Source organism: Gymnodraco acuticeps, unplaced genomic scaffold (assembly GCF_902827175.1).
Source record: "Gymnodraco acuticeps unplaced genomic scaffold, fGymAcu1.1, whole genome shotgun sequence".
NCBI classification, from domain to species: Eukaryota; Metazoa; Chordata; class Actinopteri; order Perciformes; family Bathydraconidae; genus Gymnodraco; species Gymnodraco acuticeps.
In genome coordinates this window covers 1,663,797-1,684,883 of record NW_022990271.1, presented here as the reverse complement: position 1 = coordinate 1,684,883, position 21,087 = coordinate 1,663,797, and the positions used below count along the sequence as shown (strand labels likewise).

General features: G+C 41.4%; 1 protein-coding gene across 3 annotated transcripts in view; it reads left to right on the top strand.

Annotated features, from left to right (window-relative positions):
• The window catches only part of lrp4 (low density lipoprotein receptor-related protein 4), a 129,623-nt gene that overhangs the window by 103,074 nt on the left and 5,462 nt on the right, over positions 1-21,087 (top strand). For 2 of the 3 annotated variants that reach the window (XM_034220925.1, XM_034220927.1), the window contains exons 15-35: positions 2,988-3,164; positions 4,690-4,815; positions 5,359-5,567; positions 5,745-5,826; positions 5,957-6,062; positions 6,145-6,346; positions 6,468-6,657; positions 7,557-7,688; positions 8,137-8,277; positions 9,096-9,182; positions 9,270-9,441; positions 11,394-11,556; positions 12,515-12,740; positions 13,215-13,518; positions 13,732-13,950; positions 15,326-15,460; positions 16,117-16,225; positions 16,511-16,703; positions 17,574-17,687; positions 20,059-20,170; positions 20,889-20,950. In XM_034220925.1, the coding sequence (XP_034076816.1) occupies positions 2,988-3,164; positions 4,690-4,815; positions 5,359-5,567; positions 5,745-5,826; positions 5,957-6,062; positions 6,145-6,346; positions 6,468-6,657; positions 7,557-7,688; positions 8,137-8,277; positions 9,096-9,182; positions 9,270-9,441; positions 11,394-11,556; positions 12,515-12,740; positions 13,215-13,518; positions 13,732-13,950; positions 15,326-15,460; positions 16,117-16,225; positions 16,511-16,703; positions 17,574-17,687; positions 20,059-20,170; positions 20,889-20,950 (3,261 nt within the window). The remainder of the gene's footprint in view (positions 1-2,987; positions 3,165-4,689; positions 4,816-5,358; positions 5,568-5,744; positions 5,827-5,956; positions 6,063-6,144; positions 6,347-6,467; positions 6,658-7,556; positions 7,689-8,136; positions 8,278-9,095; positions 9,183-9,269; positions 9,442-11,393; positions 11,557-12,514; positions 12,741-13,214; positions 13,519-13,731; positions 13,951-15,325; positions 15,461-16,116; positions 16,226-16,510; positions 16,704-17,573; positions 17,688-20,058; positions 20,171-20,888; positions 20,951-21,087) is intronic. The other variant, XM_034220926.1, reaches the window with a different exon arrangement.

Below are 21,087 nucleotides of genomic sequence, written 5' to 3'. Positions count from 1 at the left end.
ATCACATCACCCCAGTCCTCAAAGACCTCCACTGGCTTCCTGTCTCCCATTGCATCAAAATTCTGGTCCTCACCTACAAAGCACTCCACCATCTGGCCCCCCCTTATCTCACAAACCTTCTCACCCCTTATCAACCCCCACGGTCCCTCAGATCCACCACAGCCGGACTCCTATCCATTCCCACATCCACACTCTGCAGTTTTGGGGACAGAGCCTTCTCAGTGGCAGCTCCTAGGCTCTGGAATTCCCTCCCCCAAGATCTCCGTGACTCTGAGTCCCTCACAGTCTTTCAGTCCCGCCTCAAAACACATCTTTTCAACTCTGTCAGTGTCTACCCATAAGCCCCCCCCCTCTCAATCAACTTCCTCTTGACTGTTTATTTTACTCTATTCATTTGTTTGCCTGTCCTTGTTTGTCTACCCTCCCTCATACTGTAAAGTGTCTTTGAGTTGTAGAAAAACGCTATATAAATATAATGTATTATTATTATTATTATTATTATTACCAACCTCTATTATTTCAGCAGCACTTACAAACATTTTCAAACTATTCCGTCCCTACTCCAGACATCAGCACATTTTTGTTCATCTTTTAGTGTTTAATGATAAAGTTGAGCTTTTACTCCCTATGCTGACTTTATGAAAGGAATACCAGTTATTTGTACATTTATGCTTTGTCATGCCAGTAAACATGGTAAATGCAGTTAACAGTTATAGTTTTTAAGGTCAAAATACACAGGAAACTGACAATACAGCATATTGCATAACATATTGATAAATACAGGAATTCAATGTTAAATCTGAATGAAAAACACTTTATATTAATAATATATCTACAATACCTGCACAAATCTAGTTTTATATGTTGTTATTTTGATTTTCTTTGTTCTATGTCCCCGTTCTTCTCAACTTCGCATGGCCAGTATCCTGAAAGCCGAGATAACTTATTATTAAAATAAAACATAACAGAACCAACAGCCATCCCGATAGAGCTTCCCATGTCCTACAAAATCAAAATGTATGTCCTCCAAAAGTCTGTGACATCCACTTTTTAAAACATCGGATTGAGCCATAGCCATTTAAAACTATATGACTAAAATATGTACTAGGCGCAATATTTAAGAGTTAAGAAATTAAACTAGTCTGTGAACTTTGGTGGAAAAAATGTGTACTGGCAAACAGTTTCTACAAATCTTTGGCATGTTTGTGCTGCAGCCAACACAAGCTTTTACTGCTGCACCAAAGATAAGATACAATAACAGAGTATAGTAAACTTTTTCTGGAGACAAACTGAGATATATTACATATTTTCTTTCATCTACACACTAATGAAGGTGCAAACCAAAGGGGAATTAAACAGAAGACGTTCCTAGATTAAAATAATAAAACTTTTGTTTCATAGAATTTTAGCTCAAGTACACACACAATTACTCTAATCCTCGTGGTTCCTTATTCATCTGTCTTTTCTCCAGTTTTAGCCATTTACCACTTGACATATGCCTTGCTGTTAAACACTGTCATTAAATGAGCAGCGCTGTTTTAAAAGCCCTGGGCCAACATACTTGCCACTCCACCACGGCTCAGGAATCACTTTTTCCATCCATTTGGCACTCACATCCAACTGGTTGCACAGATACTTCACCGGAGGATGATTAAGCTGGAGAGAGAAAGAGAACGTCACCCTGAGCAGATGTTCCCAATAGAGACAAATATGCGAGGAGTTCCCTGGCTGTTACACGTGTTACTGTTTAGGCATGGCTTCCACTGACTGGATGTCAACAACTTGTTAAAATATAAAGGACTCAAAGCCTTGATATCCAGTTCTAATGCAGCCAACTTTTTAAAAGCTTTCGTAACCAGCTTTTGCTATCCATCCATCTTTAACTGTGATCATTGCTTGTTCAAAAGACATGCTGTGTTTAATATATAGTGGGAAAAACATGTTTTAAGACAACAAGGCCAATACAAATGTATTGTTGTTGCACAAAAGTATTTCTCTACTAGCTAAAGAATTCTCTTAAAAAGCATTTAGACCATCAACAAACAATTAAACTCTCCAATAAATCTCATCTTGGGAGATTGTTAGGGTTAGGATGCATCACCTTGTAAGTGAAAAGACTGGGATATATAACTGTCCATCAGATTACAATCTCCTATTTAAATTATTCAAAGCTACAAGGTAAATAAAATATTGTTTTGACTAAGAGAGGTACATATCCGAACACGATCGGCCCGTCCACACGGCGGTGTGCGTTGAAGCCTCAACGCTTCTGCCCATTCACTTTGAATGGGGTGACGTCACACTTTGCCGAACGGCATTGTGGGAGCGTGGCTTCGCTTTGCTCGCTTCAAAAGTTGAGCAATGTTCAACTTTTGAAGCTTCGGCGGAAGCGTCAGCCAATCAAATCATATGCCAGTACAAGCTCTAGCCAATCAAACCAATGTGTCCGGGGTGGGAGATTTATGTGATTGGTTGTTGGTCGAGTTTCAGACACGCCTGCCGGCAAACTTCAGCGCACGCCGCCGTGTGGACGCTGCGTATCAGTCTCTTGCACCAGCCCAACGCTCTTAAAGACTGTTCTCAGATCCTGCATGGAAAAGTCACATTATTTGAGTATCCTGATGGAGAATCTCTGCTTTTGGCCGCTCTGACCACAACTAAGCCAGCTATAGCCCAATGAAAGGCAGGGTAATTGAAAGCAGCTCTAAATGGAGACGTTATGACATCAGCTAAGCCCGCAGCACTGAAAGGGAGGATGTTTGGAGAGCATTGGTGGAACAAGCCAAATGCAGTGGTTGTTCTTTCCATTTTTGTCTGTGTGTTTGGATTTAAACGTCCACATGAAACTCACAAAATCATTACTCCATGATGATGCCAGACTTGGCGCCTGCGTTTTATCATTACTGCTCATTGTTCCTGAAAGATGCCCTTTTGTTGTTCTATCGCACACACCATCGAGCATTTATATTCTCTATCTGTGTTTCTAGGCCTGCCCCATCCGTTTGCCATCACTGTGTTTGAGGACAGCCTATACTGGACAGACTGGCACACCAAAAGCATCAACAGTGCCAATAAATTCACCGGCAAGAACCAGGAGATCATTCGCAACAAGCTGCACTTTCCCATGGACATCCACACCCTGCACCCCCAGAGGCAGCCTGCAGGTCAGTACTCAGTCATGCTGGAGACCAACTTGAGTTTAAAGTTTGTAAAATATCCATCTGAGTGATAGCAGCGAGGATCTATGCGAGGATAAGAGGAAAGAAGGGAGTTAGATAAAGTGTGTTTATTATATTATGTTTCATCAAAAGCTAGTACTGTCATGAACATACATGAACATATATTTTCTGCCATTGTTGTTGAATAATAGCAAGGTCACAAAGCTGCCACCTGAATCAGGTCTATCAATCGCATCACACAGAAGGATTCAATATGTTTTCCTCTTTCTACGAACAGCACCATGAAATGGCAAAAGTCAACATTGCTAATCCTTTTATTTAGGTTTTGCAGTAATATGCAACATTATTTGTCCATATTGCAATATTGCATACTGTAAATGTAAACATACCAGACTTTCATAGATGTTTTATTATTTGCCATCACCCACATAGTCATTATATCCACATTACCGATGGCCTGCTGATGAATATTATTATTGCGTAAATATTCATCCCTTCAGTATTGTCGCAATATTGATACAACGGTATTTATATATTTTTTGATATGAGCTCGATGAAGACAGACGTGAAAAACTGGAACCTTTATTGAACACAGAAGTGAAAACTTTTCTCATGTGGTGGCAAACCCAGCGCTGATGGAATGATTTGTTGCACTTGTGTTACACCCTGTGGGTAACTGGCCTGTTGAGGTATTTTATCAGCATGATGGCAAAACTTGTGTTCTCTGCTAACAAAACATGTTGAACTTGAGTTCTGGCCAAGAGAACATGTTGATAATCATTCTGATAAGGTTTTATAACAGCTAGACACTAAACAGAGAGCTACGATGGCAGAGGGAGGTCAGTCCTTTTGTTTCGCTGTAGATTCAGTGAGTCATGTGAGCTCATGTGCAAGTGGAATAGATTATAACTCTTCATCAAGTGTACAATTCAGATCACGAGTGAAATCCAGACACACACTGTGACTGATTTACTTTTGAAGAAACAAAAAACTCAAGCTCTGCTGTCTGTTTAAATGGAAAAAAACGTGATTTAGTTTAATGGTTCACAAAAAAGAAGCAGACATTCAACATCGAGAGTGAGAAGGCCTGACATGCAACCAAAGTCCCAGATTGGCCACCAAAATATTATAAATAATTTTGCAACAGCTGAGACACACACACACACACACACACACACACACACAATGATGCCTAATAGATAAGTCTACAATAAATGGTTAATGAGTTAAAAGGGGGCATGGCTTAAGAACAGGGAGCTCGGCTAACCTACACCGATGAAGAAGTAATCTTTGCTGAAGCCAATAATACTCACAAGAGTCTAAAAATACGTGGCATTAACACAAACACACACCTTTTAACCCACACACTTGACCTCTATGTAGAGAAATCAGGCAGCCAAAGAGTAGGGACATTTTGGTGGACCAACAGAGTGTATAAAATAGCCTCTTCTCAAAGTGTCTAACCACATAGAGCATCACATACTGAGCTGTGTCTCTGTCTCTCCTGCAGGTGGCAGGAACCGCTGTGGCACCAACAACGGGGGCTGCAGCCACCTGTGTCTCCCCAGCAACAAGACCCACACCTGCGCCTGTCCCACCGGCTTCAAGAAGGTGGACCACTCCAACTGTGCAAGCGGTGAGTCCCTCACCATCTGGATGTTAACAATATGTCATATTTGAGTGAATGTTGCATATCTATTTATTCACAAAGCAATTAATGCCAACAACAGCAAGTGTAGTCAGCTAACACTTGTTTTAGAGAATGACATGTGCATGCAGAGGATTATAAGACATCCACTGAAGTGACATTTTATCTGATGGAAAGTTAAATTACATCATGTTACGATTCAGTGCCGCTAAAGAAGTCCTGAACAACAATTTAATTTCTTTGAATAGTTTTTAATGAATCCTTTTCTTTAGTTGGTTCATTACCCTGTGACATTTGCAGCACTTTAAATATTGTTAAAGTTTACACAACGTGTATTCATAAAAAACATCTACATTTTACCATCATAATAATATATAATATAATCATGTTAGAGGAAGGGTTATCAGTTACGATGTTTATCAGTGAGTGTGTTTGAGCTGCTTGTTGAGTGTGTGTATTGTTATGCTGTGTTTACTGTTGACCCCACTGTTAAACCTAGAGACTGACAGAAGACCTTTGGTCTTTAATCAGGTCTTGACAAGTTCCTGCTTTTTGCCCGAAGGACGGACATCCGACGAATCAGCTTTGATACAGAGGACATGTCCGATGATGTCATCCCTCTGGCTGACGTGCGTAATGCCGTGGCTCTGGACTGGGACGCCAAAGACGGCTACATCTACTGGACAGACGTCACCACAGACTCCATCAACAGAGCGCTGTGGAACGGCACCAAGCAGGAGGTCAGTGTCCTCTGCAGTCTGAATTAATCCCATCATTTCTCATATGTCCTCAATTTAGGCGAGGGCAGCAGCAGGATATAATATTATGCAATACTGCCATCTACTAGTGCTAATGGGAAAGTGCAACAGTAATGTAGTAGAGTTTATATTAAAACATTGTTGTCCCTGTTTCTCCAGGTGGTGGTGGACACCAGTCTGGAGAGCCCAGCAGGTTTGGCGATTGACTGGGTGACCCACAAGCTCTACTGGACCGACGCTGGTAAGCATCATCATTTCACATTGTTCACGTTTCACCTTAAAACATATGTCTGATTTATAAAAATAAATGATTGCACATAGCGGTGGGTGCTCTTGGATTTCAACAATTTATAACATATTGGGATTCTCAGGTACGGATCGTATCGAGGTGTCTAACGCAGATGGGAGCATGCGGACTGTGTTGATATGGGAGAACCTGGACCGGCCCAGGGATATCGTCGTCGACCCGATTGGAGGGTGAGAAGACGAAAGTTGAAACATAAAAACCTCACCTTCGCATGGCAATATTTGTCTTACTGGTGTTATTATTTCAACGTAGTTTCATGTACTGGACCGACTGGGGGGCCAACCCAAAGATCGAGCGTGCAGGAATGGACGCCTCTAATCGGACTGTCATCATCTCGTCTAATCTGACGTGGCCCAACGGGCTCGCCATCGACTACGAGACACAACGCCTGTACTGGGCAGACGCTGGCATGAAGACCATTGAATTTGGCAACTTTGATGGTTCCGATCGACAGGTAACGGGTGTTGATATGACAATATAAAGTTATCTTTATTCCCATAAAATCAATATATTCATGCTGATTTTGTCTGAGAAAGTCTGTAAAATGATGTTTACTTTCTATTATTTGCCCACAGGTTTTGATTGGCAGCCAGCTGCCCCACCCTTTCGGCCTCACTGTGCACGAGGACAAGCTGTACTGGACGGACTGGCAGTCAAAGAGCATCCAGAGCGCGGACAAGCTCACCGGATTGGGAAGACACACGTTCGCAGAAAACCTGGAGAACCTCATGGACATCCACATGTTCCACAGACACCGGGAGACAGGTCTGTGTTCATCCACGTGCTGGAACAAGACTGAAGCACTGTCAGCTAGCATCAGGAAAATAATAAAAACTTTAATTGTTTTGGGTCTGTGCTGCAACCCTTTAGATTAAATTAGATTCAAATGAATGAAACAATGACAATTGGAACTCTCAAGCTGTAATTTGAGGATGTTTAGATGCACATCAAATAAACAGTGTAGAAACGCTAGCCATTTATACTAGCTAATTACAGTTATTTGCCCAGACTTCGCAAAAGAGCCTCAAGGAAAGAAGGAGAAACAAAAAACTGCAGTTTAAAGCCTCTCAAATTCAGCTTGTCTCTGTTTAATATGAAAATACATATCTTTAGGGTTTGGAGTGACAACACAATTACTTAAATTAAACCTTAGTCTTTGAGAAAATGGGTGTACAATTTTCTGACATTTTATAGACAAAAGATCAATTGATTAATCGAGAATATAATCGGCAAATAGCTCGTTTCAGCCTTTCTTCACACTTACCTAAAACTCATAGTCATTATTCCATTTCAAATCCAATGTGCAGCAATAACAGGGACATACATTCCTGTTGGACATGTGTAGTCTCTTGTGACAAAGGGAAAAAAGCCTTTTTTTGCCGCCTTCCCTCCGAGCTCAGATCCCGTGTCTCTGCTGACAGTGAGGGTATTACAGGTAAACTGAACCTAGATCACTGGCAGAGAGCCTCGGGGGGCACATACCAAACTGAAACCTCACTGATCTCATCCATCTCATGTGTGGGGCTTTCCCCAAGTTCCCTTCAGGGAAGCTGTGTTTTTGTTTCCCCAACCTTCCCCATTCCCTATCCATTCCTTGCCTTGAAGCTAGCCTAGAAAGTAGGATGGTGGATGAGCTGAGTTGCTTTGTGTGTCTCCACCTATAGTTCGTAACCCGTGTGCAGAGAACAATGGAGGCTGCAGCCACCTCTGTCTCCTGGCCCCTGCTCCCAAAGCCTCCAGCTGTGCCTGTCCCACCGGCATCAACCTGCAGACGGATGGAAAGACTTGCACGCCTGGTACAAACTCCCACTTCAGTGTCAAAAATAATGCAGTTATTGTTCTCTGTTCATCCATGTTTTCAGTGTAAACAACACCTTCTTGTTAATAATGTTAATGCGCTGGCCACAATGCAAATACCTTATGATATGACTTGTATATGTTTGGCTTACATCTACTGTAACTCATTGACCTCCTAGGCAACATGTGTCTGCATGAGCAAAGGCATAAAGGGAGATGTAGTGCAAAGTCCCAAAATATATGAATCTCAAAAGCAAATACTTAAAAGGAAATACAATGAAAGCGACAAAAACCCTTGACTAAGCCTGCAAATAGGAGATTAAAAGTTCAAAATGTCAAAAGTTTATCTTCCATAGAGATAAAAGCATGTCAGCCCACCTTTGTACTCTGACGGAAAGATGCTGTGATGTGTGTTGAAATATGGTGTTTGTGTGTTTGTGTGCGCAGGGATGAGCAGCTTCCTGATCTTTGCCCGGAGGACAGACATCAGGATGGTCTCTTTGGACATCCCCTACTTTGCTGATGTGGTCCTGGCCGTCAATAGCTCCATGAAAAACACCATCGCCATCGGGGTCGACCCCAAAGAAGGTTTGCCTCAATACGTTTAGAAACGCTTGTTTAAAGGTCACCTATCATGCTATTTTTAGGCAATAGCATAGGTCTCAGATATATAAGAAAATATAAAAAACATGTGTTTTGGTAAAAAAAAAAAAAAAGATCACCCATGCCTCATATCCCTCTATTTCTCTTCCTGTTACAAAAGTGCTGATTCTGGGTATAAAGCTTCTTTTTTTTTTTTACTGAAACAAATAAGAGGGGGTGGAGCTTATGCCGGCTCATGCGGGACCTGGCAGATACTGTCTAAAATGCTGCGGTGATGAAACACAAGGATTATTAGATCAAGAATTATTAGATCAAGGATTATTTCTGAAACAGTATGGAGCTCAAAGGCTTTCTCTCTTGCGGGTTTACCACAAGATGAGTTCCTTTTTATATCCTGCTTCTTACACATGCTCTCCAGTACAGCTTAGCTCTGAGTGTTAGCAATTCCTGCTAATGTAAACAATGACTATTACGTCCAAAACACGTCGGGAATTGTTTCTGATACAGCAACGTTTCTGATAGTGCCGTGGGTCCACCATCCGATATATGACGTAATTTACGTCATATCGGATGGAAAATCTGGATCAGCTCTGTTGTACCCCCGTTTTTAGAGATTTGCGCACGGAGGAAAAGAGAGAGGGTTTTATTTTCTGATGCTGCGTGAGTTCCCTGACACACCGGGGACACATTTATGTATAAAAGACATCAAAAAGTGCATTTTGCATGATAAGTCCCCTTTAAACGAAAAGCAAGGGATATAGAAATGGAAATTCTTACATGTGTGTGTGTGGCGCCTCCTGCAGGAAAAGTGTATTGGTCTGACAGCACACTGAAGAAAATCAGCAGATCCTACATCAACGGAAAATCACAAGAGGACATCGTATCCACAGGTGAGGGGGTTGGCTTACATGTACGAGGGGGTTTAACTCCGCCCTATGACGACTCTAACTCCTCTCTCTGTGTCTCTCTTTACGTAGGCTTGGTGACCACCGATGGCCTGGCGGTGGATGCTGTTGGGAGGAAGATCTACTGGACAGACACAGGAACTAACCGCATCGAGGTCGCCAACCTGGATGGCTCCATGAGGAAAGTTCTCGTCTGGGAAAACCTGGACAGCCCTCGAGCCATCGCCCTCTACAATGAGATGGGGTGAGGATGATTGAGCGTGATGAGGAGAATTGGGGGAAATCTCTGATAACAGTCCTGAATTTTCATCCAAGTTCTTATACCGCACTGTGAAAACAGTTAAAAGTCTGGCATTCAAAACATGACCTTAGTAAAAGTATGAAACGATTATCGGCAGAATCTAAGTATGAAAATGTAAAGTAGTCAGGCAGTAAAATACTTTCTGTCAGTTTTACTACTATATGTGCTGTTTTTAGATTAATAGTACTGCTTCATTGGTGTGAATGTTGCCTTTTACTGCTGTTAATGAGTTCTTATTTTTAACTTCTTTGTATTCAGATGGGTAGTTGTATCTACTGCAATTCATCATGTCTAAAAGATATGGATATAACTTAAACCCTTGCTGTCCTGTGAGAACCATATTACGCTAAAAAGTCATCTTATTAATTGGCTCAATAAAACAGCACTTTTTGAAACAACAATGCATTTTTCAGCAGATTCAAGAGGTTTTCAAATTGTTTATTTATCTTGAGATGAAGGAGCAATTTATTACTACCTAAGGGAACACTTTATCATCCAGTTTACACCCTAAATCAACACATCTGGAGATACCTCGTTTTCACTGAAAAGAAAGGAGATACACAACTAAAGTAACTAAAGTTGTAGACAGATGTACTAAGAAATTCAATATTTACCTCTGAAATGTAGTGAATTAGAATTATAAATTATCATTAAACAAATGCTAAAGTAGAGTACCTCAAGTGAAGTACATTACTTGCTTTTATTAGGGGTGCACCGAATGGGAAATTCTTGGCCGAAACCGATACCGAAAATAGGAAACAGTTGGCCGAAAACCGAATGCCGAAAGGCCGAAAATGATTAAGAAATATATATATATAATGTATACATTTTTTACCAATGTTGTTCAGCTACCTGATTATGGAAATAGACATGATTATGGCAAAACTTAACTTAAATAATAATCACTATTATGGGTCCATAAAACATTTATTCAGCACTTTTGAATGCATACAGTACATTTATATATGTCATGTATTATTGCTAAAAAACATTATATCGCAGTCTTAGTGTCGCCAACTCGTTTCTAATATGCAAAGACAACAAATGCGTCTATGATGTATTTTCGATCAGACGAGATCTCTCTCCCCCGTCTGTGTGCGAGGGGGCGGGGCAGTTTACACACACGCAGCTGCTACATGCAGCGGAGCACACTGCGGAGATGGCGGAGAGAACGCGCTCCGAGGTGTGGTTAAACTTTACCCGTCTCGATGTGGAGAATACTTGTTACCATAAGTGCAATAAGAGTTTAGCATGTAAGCACGAGCAATTTGTCTAAACATTTAGCAAAAGTGCACCGCATGCAGACGGAGGAATGTACCGGGTTCGACCGTCTTTCTAGCAGCTCTGTAGCCCCCATCCAGGAGTAACGTTTCCACGTCAGGTGTTATGTATGCTAGCAGCAACACACGGAGTTAACTACATGATACAAACATGGGTTAATGATTAGAGGTAACCGAGTTATTTAGTTTGTTAAAATTTCAGCTATTCTGTTTATAGTCTGTCATCAGATTATTTAATACGATTTGTTAAAGGCTCAGGGCAATCTCGATGACAAAGGTCAATGTCCCCCCCCCCCCTGTGAGCCAGCCGCGAGCATGGTCGCCGCGTCTTTATTACGTCATCACAACAACACGTTAGGTTACCAACGTAAGCCTGTTCTGACATTCGGTGATATTTTTTCGGTGCTAAAACCCTTTCGGCCGAAAGCCGAAAGGGCCTTTTTAACCATTTTCGGCCGATAATTTTCGGTGGCCGAATATTCGGTGCATCCCTAGCTTTTATTATGTTTATTGTATCCATCTGACACCAAGAAGAATTTCTAATACAGTATGTGAACTTACTTAACATTAAATGGTGTTCTCCATCTTTATTCACTCTCTCTCTCTCTCTGACAGGTATATGTACTGGACAGACTGGGGAGAGCATGCTAAGCTGGAGCGCTCTGGGATGGATGGTTCCGACCGCACTGTCCTCATCAGCAACAACCTGGGCTGGCCCAACGGCCTGGCCATCGACACGGCCGGCTCCCAGCTTCTGTGGGCCGACGCTCACACTGAGGTCAGCAGCTGTGACCCTAACGACCCCTCACATTGATTATCAGCTCTTAAAACATATATTGTTACAAGATGAAAAGCCTTTGTCTATGTGTTTTCTATGTTGATGGAGCTACTTTAACTAAACACACTGGTTGCCAGTCACTCTGATCGAAGGAACTTAAAAAAATAGTTTTTGTTTAAAGGTCACCTATTATGAAAAATCCAATTTTTCATGAATTGTATACATCAACATGTGTCCCCTAAAGAGATTCTGAAAGTTTCAGGAAAAAAAATGTGCTCTCTTTTTCTCCTGATCCATTCATATAAAAACCTGTCTGAAAATGAGCTCATCAGATTTTGGCCACTTTATGATCAAATCAAATCAAATCAAGTTTTATTTGTAGAGCACATTTAAAAACGATTACGATTTGTTGGCTTGTGTAACCATTAGCCAATCACCAACCAAGGTAACCCCCCCCCCCCCCCTTATCACCTGAATCTCCTCCTAGAGCACCATTGTGTTCTTTGTAACCAAATATCTCTCAGAGGGGCGTTTCACTTTCATCTAAAGTAACAGACAGAGAATCAGCACTTTTGAAACAGGGCTGAAACAGAGGGGATTATGGGATGCTACAATGATCTGTTTGGTATTTGGAGTCAAACACTTCAGAGACATAGTTTGTATATATCTGAGACCTATAATATATTGATGAAAAACAGTATAATAGGGGACCTTTAAAACATATTAAGCACTATTTAACTGGAAAAAAACAGTCACGCATGCTGTAGGAAAACGTTTTAGTCAACTGAAGAAATAGCTATTAAATTCTTAAAGAGGACCAAAAATGACACTCACATCATACTTAAAGATGACTAAAAAATGAAATGCTAATTGGCTTAATTTCAGTGCATTAAGGCAAAAGGCACCAGCCGTTATGGAGTCATGGTGGTAACCCTCTCCTCTCTCTGGTCCTCTGCAGCGCATCGAGGCAGCCGACCTGAACGGGCAGAACCGCCACACCCTGATCACCCCGGTCCAGCACCCATACGGTTTGACCCTGCTGGGCTCTCACATCTACTGGACCGACTGGCAGAGCCGCAGCATCCAGAGAGCTGACAAGAACACAGGGACCAACACCATCACCGTGCAGGCCAACCTGCCGGGCCTGATGGACATCCAGGCTGTGGACAGGGAGAGGCCTCTGGGTGAGTCTGAGGAACATACACGAGATGCTGTACGAAAAAAATGGAATATAGACTAAACAGCAATTTGTTTATAGTTCAGTTGAACTTAAACAAGGTTTTTAGTGTGCTGTGTTACTGGTACAGTTGAAATAGCCCTGCTGCCTGAGTTTTCATCTGTTTATTCTGCTGATTTGCACATACTTCTATCTTTATCTCCTAGGACCTAGTCAATACCTCATGACTTTAATCGTAGCTCATCAAATGACTTTCTACATTTTATATTTTCCTTGGTGACAATTCTGTTGGTAGCCTTGCATGATTATCCTGAATATGACTCCTGTTGTAGAATGTGTAGCTCGCCAAGTGATTGACAAGTGATTATATGTTGCCTGGAAACACTCAAACATAAACTAAAATCAGCTTTGAGTGCACACAGCTATTTGTCTGGCAAGGCGTCTTTCCAATTATTTTAAGTGCACTTGTGTCTGTTTGCAGGTTTTAATAAGTGTGGCAGGAAGAACGGAGGCTGCACCCACCTGTGCCTGTCTCGCCCCAACGGGACGTCCTGCGCCTGTCCCACTGGAATCCTGCTCAAAGGTGACAGCAAGTCGTGTGAGGACTCCCCGGAGTCCTACCTGCTTTTCTCCAACCGTGTCAGTGTGCGCAGGATCTCCCTCGACACCAACGACCACACCGACGTGCACGTGCCGGTGCCCGAGCTGCACAACGTCATCTCACTGGATTACGACAGCGTGGACGCAAAACTTTACTACACCGATGTCACCCTGGATGTTATAAGGTGCGATCAAAACAACATGTGAACTATATTGCTATCAATTTAAGGATATTCTCGAGTGCGATTGTGTTTTTGTTGTTGATGTGCCTAGGACAGAGAGATTGAAAGCCCACTTGTTAAAGGGGACAGTCCCTTCCAACAGGAAACAGCAGCCGTTATAGCCATACAGACTCTTACTAAATATCATATATGCCCTCCCTTAACTTTGACCTTTAGGCGTGCAAACTTAGACGGCACCGGCATGGAGACGGTTATCAGCCAGGGTCTGAAGACCACGGATGGGCTGGCTGTAGACTGGGTGTCCAGGAACATGTACTGGACCGACACCGGGCGCAACACCATCGAAGTGGCCCACCTGGACGGAACAAGCCGCAAAGTCCTGGTCAACAACAGTTTGGATGAACCGCGAGCCATCGCAGTGTTCCCGAGCAAAGGGTAAGACAGGGGACTGGGCTCTCATGAAAATTTGGTTTGGGTTTTGAAACTATTAAAGTATATTTCTTAAAGGTCCCATGTCATGCTTTTCCGGTTATTACCCGTCCCCTTGTGTGTTATGAAGGTTTTCTGCATGTAAACGGTCTGCAGAGTCGAAAACCCTCAAAGTACACCCTGTAGCGAGTACAACTCTAACACAGAAAATACCTCCCCAAAACGCCTCGTTGGAGATTTCTCATTTACTTCCTGGGTACTCTGACGTGGGGATACCCAGTAGCTATGGCCGCACCCTCTGCCAGCCTTTCATGAAACAAAGCTTCCCAAAACCTTTCAGCGTTTGCATCTATGATTATGTTTAGTATTTTCCATCTTTCCAATCGAGACGAGAGATATCGCTCTCTGTGTGCGAGGGGGTGGGGCAGTTTGCACACATGCGGCTGCTACATGCAACACACACACACACACACACACACTCACACTACTCCTGCTTTGTTTGGACCAGCGGGAGATTCGGGTACACAACCTGTAAGTATTCATTGTTGTTTGTGTATTTATGATGTTTAAAACAAACAAGGTATCTACCACGACTGTTTAAATGGGTAAACGTTTTTCGGACTACGTTGGGATCGTGGAGAAATGCTCTCCGCAGACCCATTCTCACAGCGTTATAAACCTTTTTCTCAATATCAAGCCACACTTATTGTTTTTACTTCGGCTGTGAGTGCTTGTGTGTGCTCAGTATGAGTTTCGCTTGTTCTAGCCCGCAGCAGTGTGTGTGTGTGTGTGTGTGTGTGTGTGTGTGTGTGTGTGTGTGTGTGTGTGTGTGTGTGTGTGTGTGTGTGTGTGTGTGTGTGTGTGTGTGTGTGTGTGTGTGTGTGTGTGTGTGTGTGTGTGTGTGTGTGTGTGTGTGTGTGTGTGTGTGTGTGTGTGTGTGTGTCTGTGTGTCTGTGTGTCTGTGTGTGTGCTTCTCAACCAATCAGAGCACACTGGGCTCACAGGGGGGGGGGGGGCAGGAGCTCGAACAAGCCGTTTAGGACAGAGAGTGAATACCGGTGAATACACATACTTTACAGAGATGCTGTATGAGAAACCAATGTGAGTTTGGAAAATTGCACAGTATAAATCTATTTTAGTATACCTCAACAATGGAATTATGATCAGTAGAAATGGGACCTTTAAGCATTTTGGAGCTGTTAAAAGATGACCAAGAGACAGATTATGAACTATGCTGGAACTACCAATCGAAAAAGTGTAATTTTAGCAGAAAGAAGTCATACATTATCTTTTAGTTTGGAAGTGTCACATGGTTGCCAATATTTTTCTTTCAACGTTGTGCAGTAGAAGGTCTCCTCACCAGTTCTCCTGGTTTCTGCAGGTACCTCTTCTGGACTGACTGGGGTCACATTGCAAAGATTGAGCGATCCCACCTGGACGGCTCTGACAGAAAGGTTCTGATCAACACTGACCTCGGCTGGCCCAACGGACTCACACTGGACTACGACACACGAAGGTCAGAGAGAGAGAGAGAGAGAAAGCCTGTTTGTGAAAGGGGCTACATAGTAACCTTGTCAATTAAATCAGATTAGATATTTTGAAAAAATGATGATCTTCACCATATCTGAAAATAATATCTACAAGTCAAGGAGAGACTTATGAAGATTTGTTTAACGGCCAGTTAATGTAGAACAACTAAATATACGATACAGAGGGTTGAGTGCTAGAAGTTTAGCCAATTTGGATTATTTAGAGCTAAATGATAGATCTCCAATGCCAAGTCAATCAACAACAAAAAAAAATATTATTTTAAATTAAATATATTATATTGACTATCAGTAAAGTCCATTTTAATGCAGAAATTTACACTTTTTAGAGATGAAGATTTCATGGTTTTCTGTTTGTAAATGAATTAAACAATTGGGTGTTTGAATTAATAAACAAGACATTTAAAGACATACCCTTGACTTTGTTAACCAACGATATCAATTTTGAACTTTTTCTGACATATTAAATCATATTTTAGTTATTTGTATTTCAGTTGTAACCCTATTAATTGATACATCTTTTGATTTAGAAAGTGATGAAAGAAATAGGTGTTTTTTTCTCCAGTGCAGTCAGAAGGCTCATACAGACAGAAGTGTGTTTATGAACCTGTGGTGTTTTCTGCAGGATCTTCTGGGTGGACGCCCACTTGGACAGGATCGAGAGTTCGGACCTGAACGGGAAGCTGCGGCAGATCCTCGTCAGCCCGGTGTCCCACCCGTTTGCCCTCACGCAGGTACCCCCTCCCCTCCTCACCCTCAGCTGTCAATCACTGGGTGACCCTTCCTCCTGGCTGCCTCCTCCACTCACCTGCTCTCTTTCACTCATCGGCTCACCGTGTGACTCCGTCTCTGCGTCCTTCAACTCATGCTGAACCCATTCGACTTAACCATTTCTCTTCTTCCACTCTGACCCTCATTTTTCTTCCTCCCTCCCTCTTCCCCTTCCCTTTCTTCCTCCCATTCCCCTTCTCCTTGTCTGTGTTTTTTCTCTCCTCTCTTCTTCTCCCTCGTTTCCCCAGTTGAAGCCGGTGTCCTCCCCTCTAACTCCTTTCTCCCGACTCTCGCAGCAAGACCGCTGGATCTACTGGACGGATTGGCAGACTAAGTCCATCCAGCGGGTGGACAAACACACGGGCCGCAACAAGGAAACTGTGCTGAACAACGTGGAGGGCCTCATGGACATTATAGTGGTATCACCTCACAGACAGACAGGTAAGGGTACAACTCCAGATGTTACAGGAGACACCAGAGACTTCACTTAGTTCATCTGTGAGGACAGGGGAGTGTGTCGCTGGTAAAGTGCTGAAGCAGCAGAGACTGATTTAAGAATTAGAGCTTTAAATAAAACAGGAAATGAATAAAGGTGTAGAGTGGGTTGCAAGTTTCATCAGTTATACCCTTTCACACTAAAATTACACATTTATGAAGGTTTTTAAATGCAGGCAAACTCCCTTGCAATATACTCTTTTCCCAATGCATGCTAGTGAACCAGGGTGGAAACAGACAACATACTGGACACATAAGAGGAAAATAACGCCATGCCATAAGAAAACAAATACAAACATTTAACTCAATTACAGTAATTTGATCTGAAATATTACAAAAATGTTCACAACAACACCACAGAGTACAGTCTCAAAAATATATGTTGTATTTAATCAGTAGAAATTTCTCTTACAGTTTAAGCATAATCAGAACTGAAATGAACCCCATCAAATGTGCCTCCCTGTAAAAACACTTTGAATTATAGTCACATTGATTCAGTAGTAGCCTGTCGATTTGAAGCTTGTTTAGTAACTTTTCGTCTGGCACGATATTTGCTGCAGGAATGTTGAAGATGACTCTGACTTTATTGAGCTTTTTAAAAAGTATTTTGAGAAATGGAAGAAATATTTCACAAGAGGTAGCCACTATTATTATTTTGAATTTTATTTAAATGCTGGGACCTTTTTTTTCAGAGTCTAAGTGCTGTTAGGTAAAGGAAGCTGAATTCAGATCTTATCACGGCGGAAAAACCCTCCCTAATTTCAGATATACCAGACTCAGACACACTGTTTGAATGTTCCCTTTCTTCTCATTTAGGTACTAATCTCTGTGGAGTAAATAATGGCGGCTGCACTCACCTCTGCTTCGCCAAGACCAACAGTTTTGTGTGCGCCTGCCCCGATGAGCCAGACGGGCGACCCTGCTCCACCAGTGAGTGACCACTGTTCCCTGTTACTGTTCCTAATGATGTTTGACTTTTGTTTGACCGTGCCAGCGTGTTTGCATGCAATGTCTAGGCAGACCTTTATATGAAAGGTGCTATATAAATAAACTTGCCTTTCCTTACCTTGCCTTGCCTATGGGAACTCAGATATCGAACAAGGTTTAAGGCAAGGCAAGTTTATTTATATAGCACTTTTCAACACAAGGCAATTCAAAGTGCTTTACAAAAAATGAAAGAGATTAAGAAAATGGCATTTAAAATCAGTCATTAAAAAGAAAAGCTAATAAAATCAACATTAAAAGAAAAAATACATGGATAAAAGTTACAGTGCAGTCTAAGATATGAATAGTTCAATTAAAATTAGCGACAAAAAGAAAAGTCTTCAGCCTGGATTTAAAAGTAGTCAGAGTTGTAGCGGACCTGCAGGTTTCTGGGAGTTTGTTCCAGATATTTGGAGCATAATAACTGAACGCTGCTTTACCATGTTTAGTTCTGACTCTGGGGACAGAAGGCTGACCAGTCCCTGAAGACCTGAGAGATCTGGATGGTTCATAATTTAGCAGGAGGTCAGAAATGTATTTTGGGCCTAAACCATTCAGTGCTTTATAAACCAGCAGCAGTATTTTGAAATCTATTCTTTGACACACAGGAAGCCAGTGTAAAGACTTCAGAACAGGAGTAATGTGATCCACTTTCTTAGTGTTAGTGAGGACTCGAGCAGCAGCGTTCTGAATTAGCTGCAGCTTCCTAATAGATTTTTTAGTGAGACCTGTGAAGACACCATTGCAGTAGTCCAGTCTACTGAAGATAAAAGCATGGACAAGTTTTTCCAAATCCTGCTGTGACATTAGTCTTTTAATCCTAGATATATTCTTTAGGTGATAGTAGGCTGATTTAGTAACAGTTTTAATGTGACTGTTGAAATTCAGGTCAGAGTCCATGACTACACCTAGATTTCTGGCTTTATCTGTTGTTTTGAACATTGCACACTGAAGCTCAGCGCTAACTTTTATACGTTCTGACGTGGCTCCAAAAACCATTACCTCAGTTTTATCTTTGTTTAATTGGAGAAAGTTCTGACACATCCAGTCATTGATTTGTTCAATGCACTTACTCAGTGTTTGAATTGGAGCATAGTCTCCTGGTGAAATTGTTACGTAAATTTGTGTGTCATCTGCATAGCTATGGTAACTTATTTTGTTGTTCTTCATTATCTGAGCCAGTGGTAGCATGTAGATGTTAAAGAGAAGAGGCCCCAAGATGGAGCCTTGAGGAACCCCACATGTCATATTTTTCAACTCAGATGTGTATTTACCTATAGAAACAAAGTTGTTTCTGTCCTTTAAGTAGGATTCAAACCAATTCAGAACTGTTTCCGAAAGTCCCACCCAGTTTTCTAGTCGGTCTAGTAATATGCTGTGGTCAACAGTGTCAAACGCAGCACTGAGATCTAATAATACTAACACTGAAGTTCTGCCACTGTCTGTGTTTAAGTGGATGTCATTAAAGACCTTTACAAGAGCAGTCTCAGTGCTGTGGTTTGGACGAAAGCCTGACTGGAACACATCAAAACAGTTATTTAAATGCAAGAAATTACTCAACTGTTGAAAAACAACTTTTTCAATGATTTTACCTAGAAATGGGAGGTTTGATATGGGCCTGTAATTGTTCATTACTGAAGCATCTAGATTATTCTTTTTTAAGAGCGGTTTAATGACTGCAGTTTTCAGGGCCTGTGGAAAAACACCTGAGTGAAGAGATTTGTTTACTATATGAAGTAGATCTGAGGCCATGCAAGGCAAAACATCTTTGAAAAATCCTGTTGGAATAATATCAAGGCAGCAAGAGGAGGATTTCAGAAGTTGTATAATGTCCTCTAGGTTTTTATCATTAATCTGATGGAATTGTGTCATGGTGTTTGAATTGATGTTAAGTGGACACAGAGACAACACATTTGCTGTTCCTGATGCAGAGGCACTGACTGCTTGTCTGATTTTCTGAATGTTGTCAGTGAAGAAGGAGGCAAAATCATTGCACGCCCTGGTGGATAGAAATTCAGAGGCTACTGACACTGGGGGGTTAGTTAGTCTGTCGACGGTAGCAAACAAGGCACGTGCGTTGTTTTTGTTTTTGGTAATGATGTCAGAGAAGAACGATTGTCGTGCGTTTTTCAATTCCAAATTATAAAAAACTAATTAAATATGTTTTACCAAAAAATATGATATGAAATAAGACAAACACACAGATACACAGCTCAAATACAATTTCACGCAATGCCTAAACCTTGTAGAAATAATAATTAAAGACAACCAAAAAACAGCTATCTCACTCCGGTTCTAATGTGCATGTTTTCATCAGTTTCAGGTTACGTCCCCACCGCTCCGGCCAGAGGAACCAGCAGCACTCCTGTCCCCAACAAGATCTCCAAATCTACAACCGACGTTCCACATGGAGGAGCCTCAGCGGTCAAGTACGTCTGTTCGTCTCTATGAATGAATTTCTAATGGCAAAGCTTCCTTTTAGAGTAATTACTTAATTTAGTTGTTACAAAATGCATTAGCAGAAATGTTATTAATATCTAGTTAAAGAGAGAACCATCAAATTATCACACAAGAACCACAGTAGTAAACGTGTTCTTCTACACAACTGCTTTAAAAACCCATGTATGACCCTTGTGTCTATTTTTTATTTTTTTGACAATTTATTGAACATGTCAGAAACAAAACATACAACAATAATAATAATGTATATATATTTTGTTTTACTTACAATTATAACATTGTAATTGTAAAAAGAAAAAAAAAGGAATTCTCAAATAGTCTCTGTCATGTTCAACAGGGGCAAGAAGAAGCTTAAACGTTTATGGTCCTACCCCCTGTAGCGTACATTTAGCTTATAAATAAAATATTGGGTCAGCGTCATGTTTGTCTTGCTCAAAGAACAACATATTGAGTGCTCTCAAGCCTTTTTATAAATATCTGAGAAATGTCTCATGTCATAGAGAAGTATAATGTGATTGTTCATCTCTAATAGAATCATTAAATCATTAACTACAGAAGCTTACAGACTATTGCTAAAACCCTACAGAGTCCTCTACAGGAAAAACAACATCATGTTTTGTGAAGTCATTAAAGCTAATATTATGTAAAGTACCCTTTTCAATCTGGGATTCTGTCTCATTTTTACAGCTGCACTGACAAGAACCTAAACGTAGAGGGGTGTGTGAACAGCGTGGTGACGGCTCCTCACGGTCAGTACACAACAAAGTTCTCCCTTCATCACTTTACACAATGCATGTTGTCTTAATGTGACAATCTGATATTTATCATTCTACCACTCTAAAGAACAATGTTTGTATTGTATCCATGTGTGTCAGTAGTACAGAGA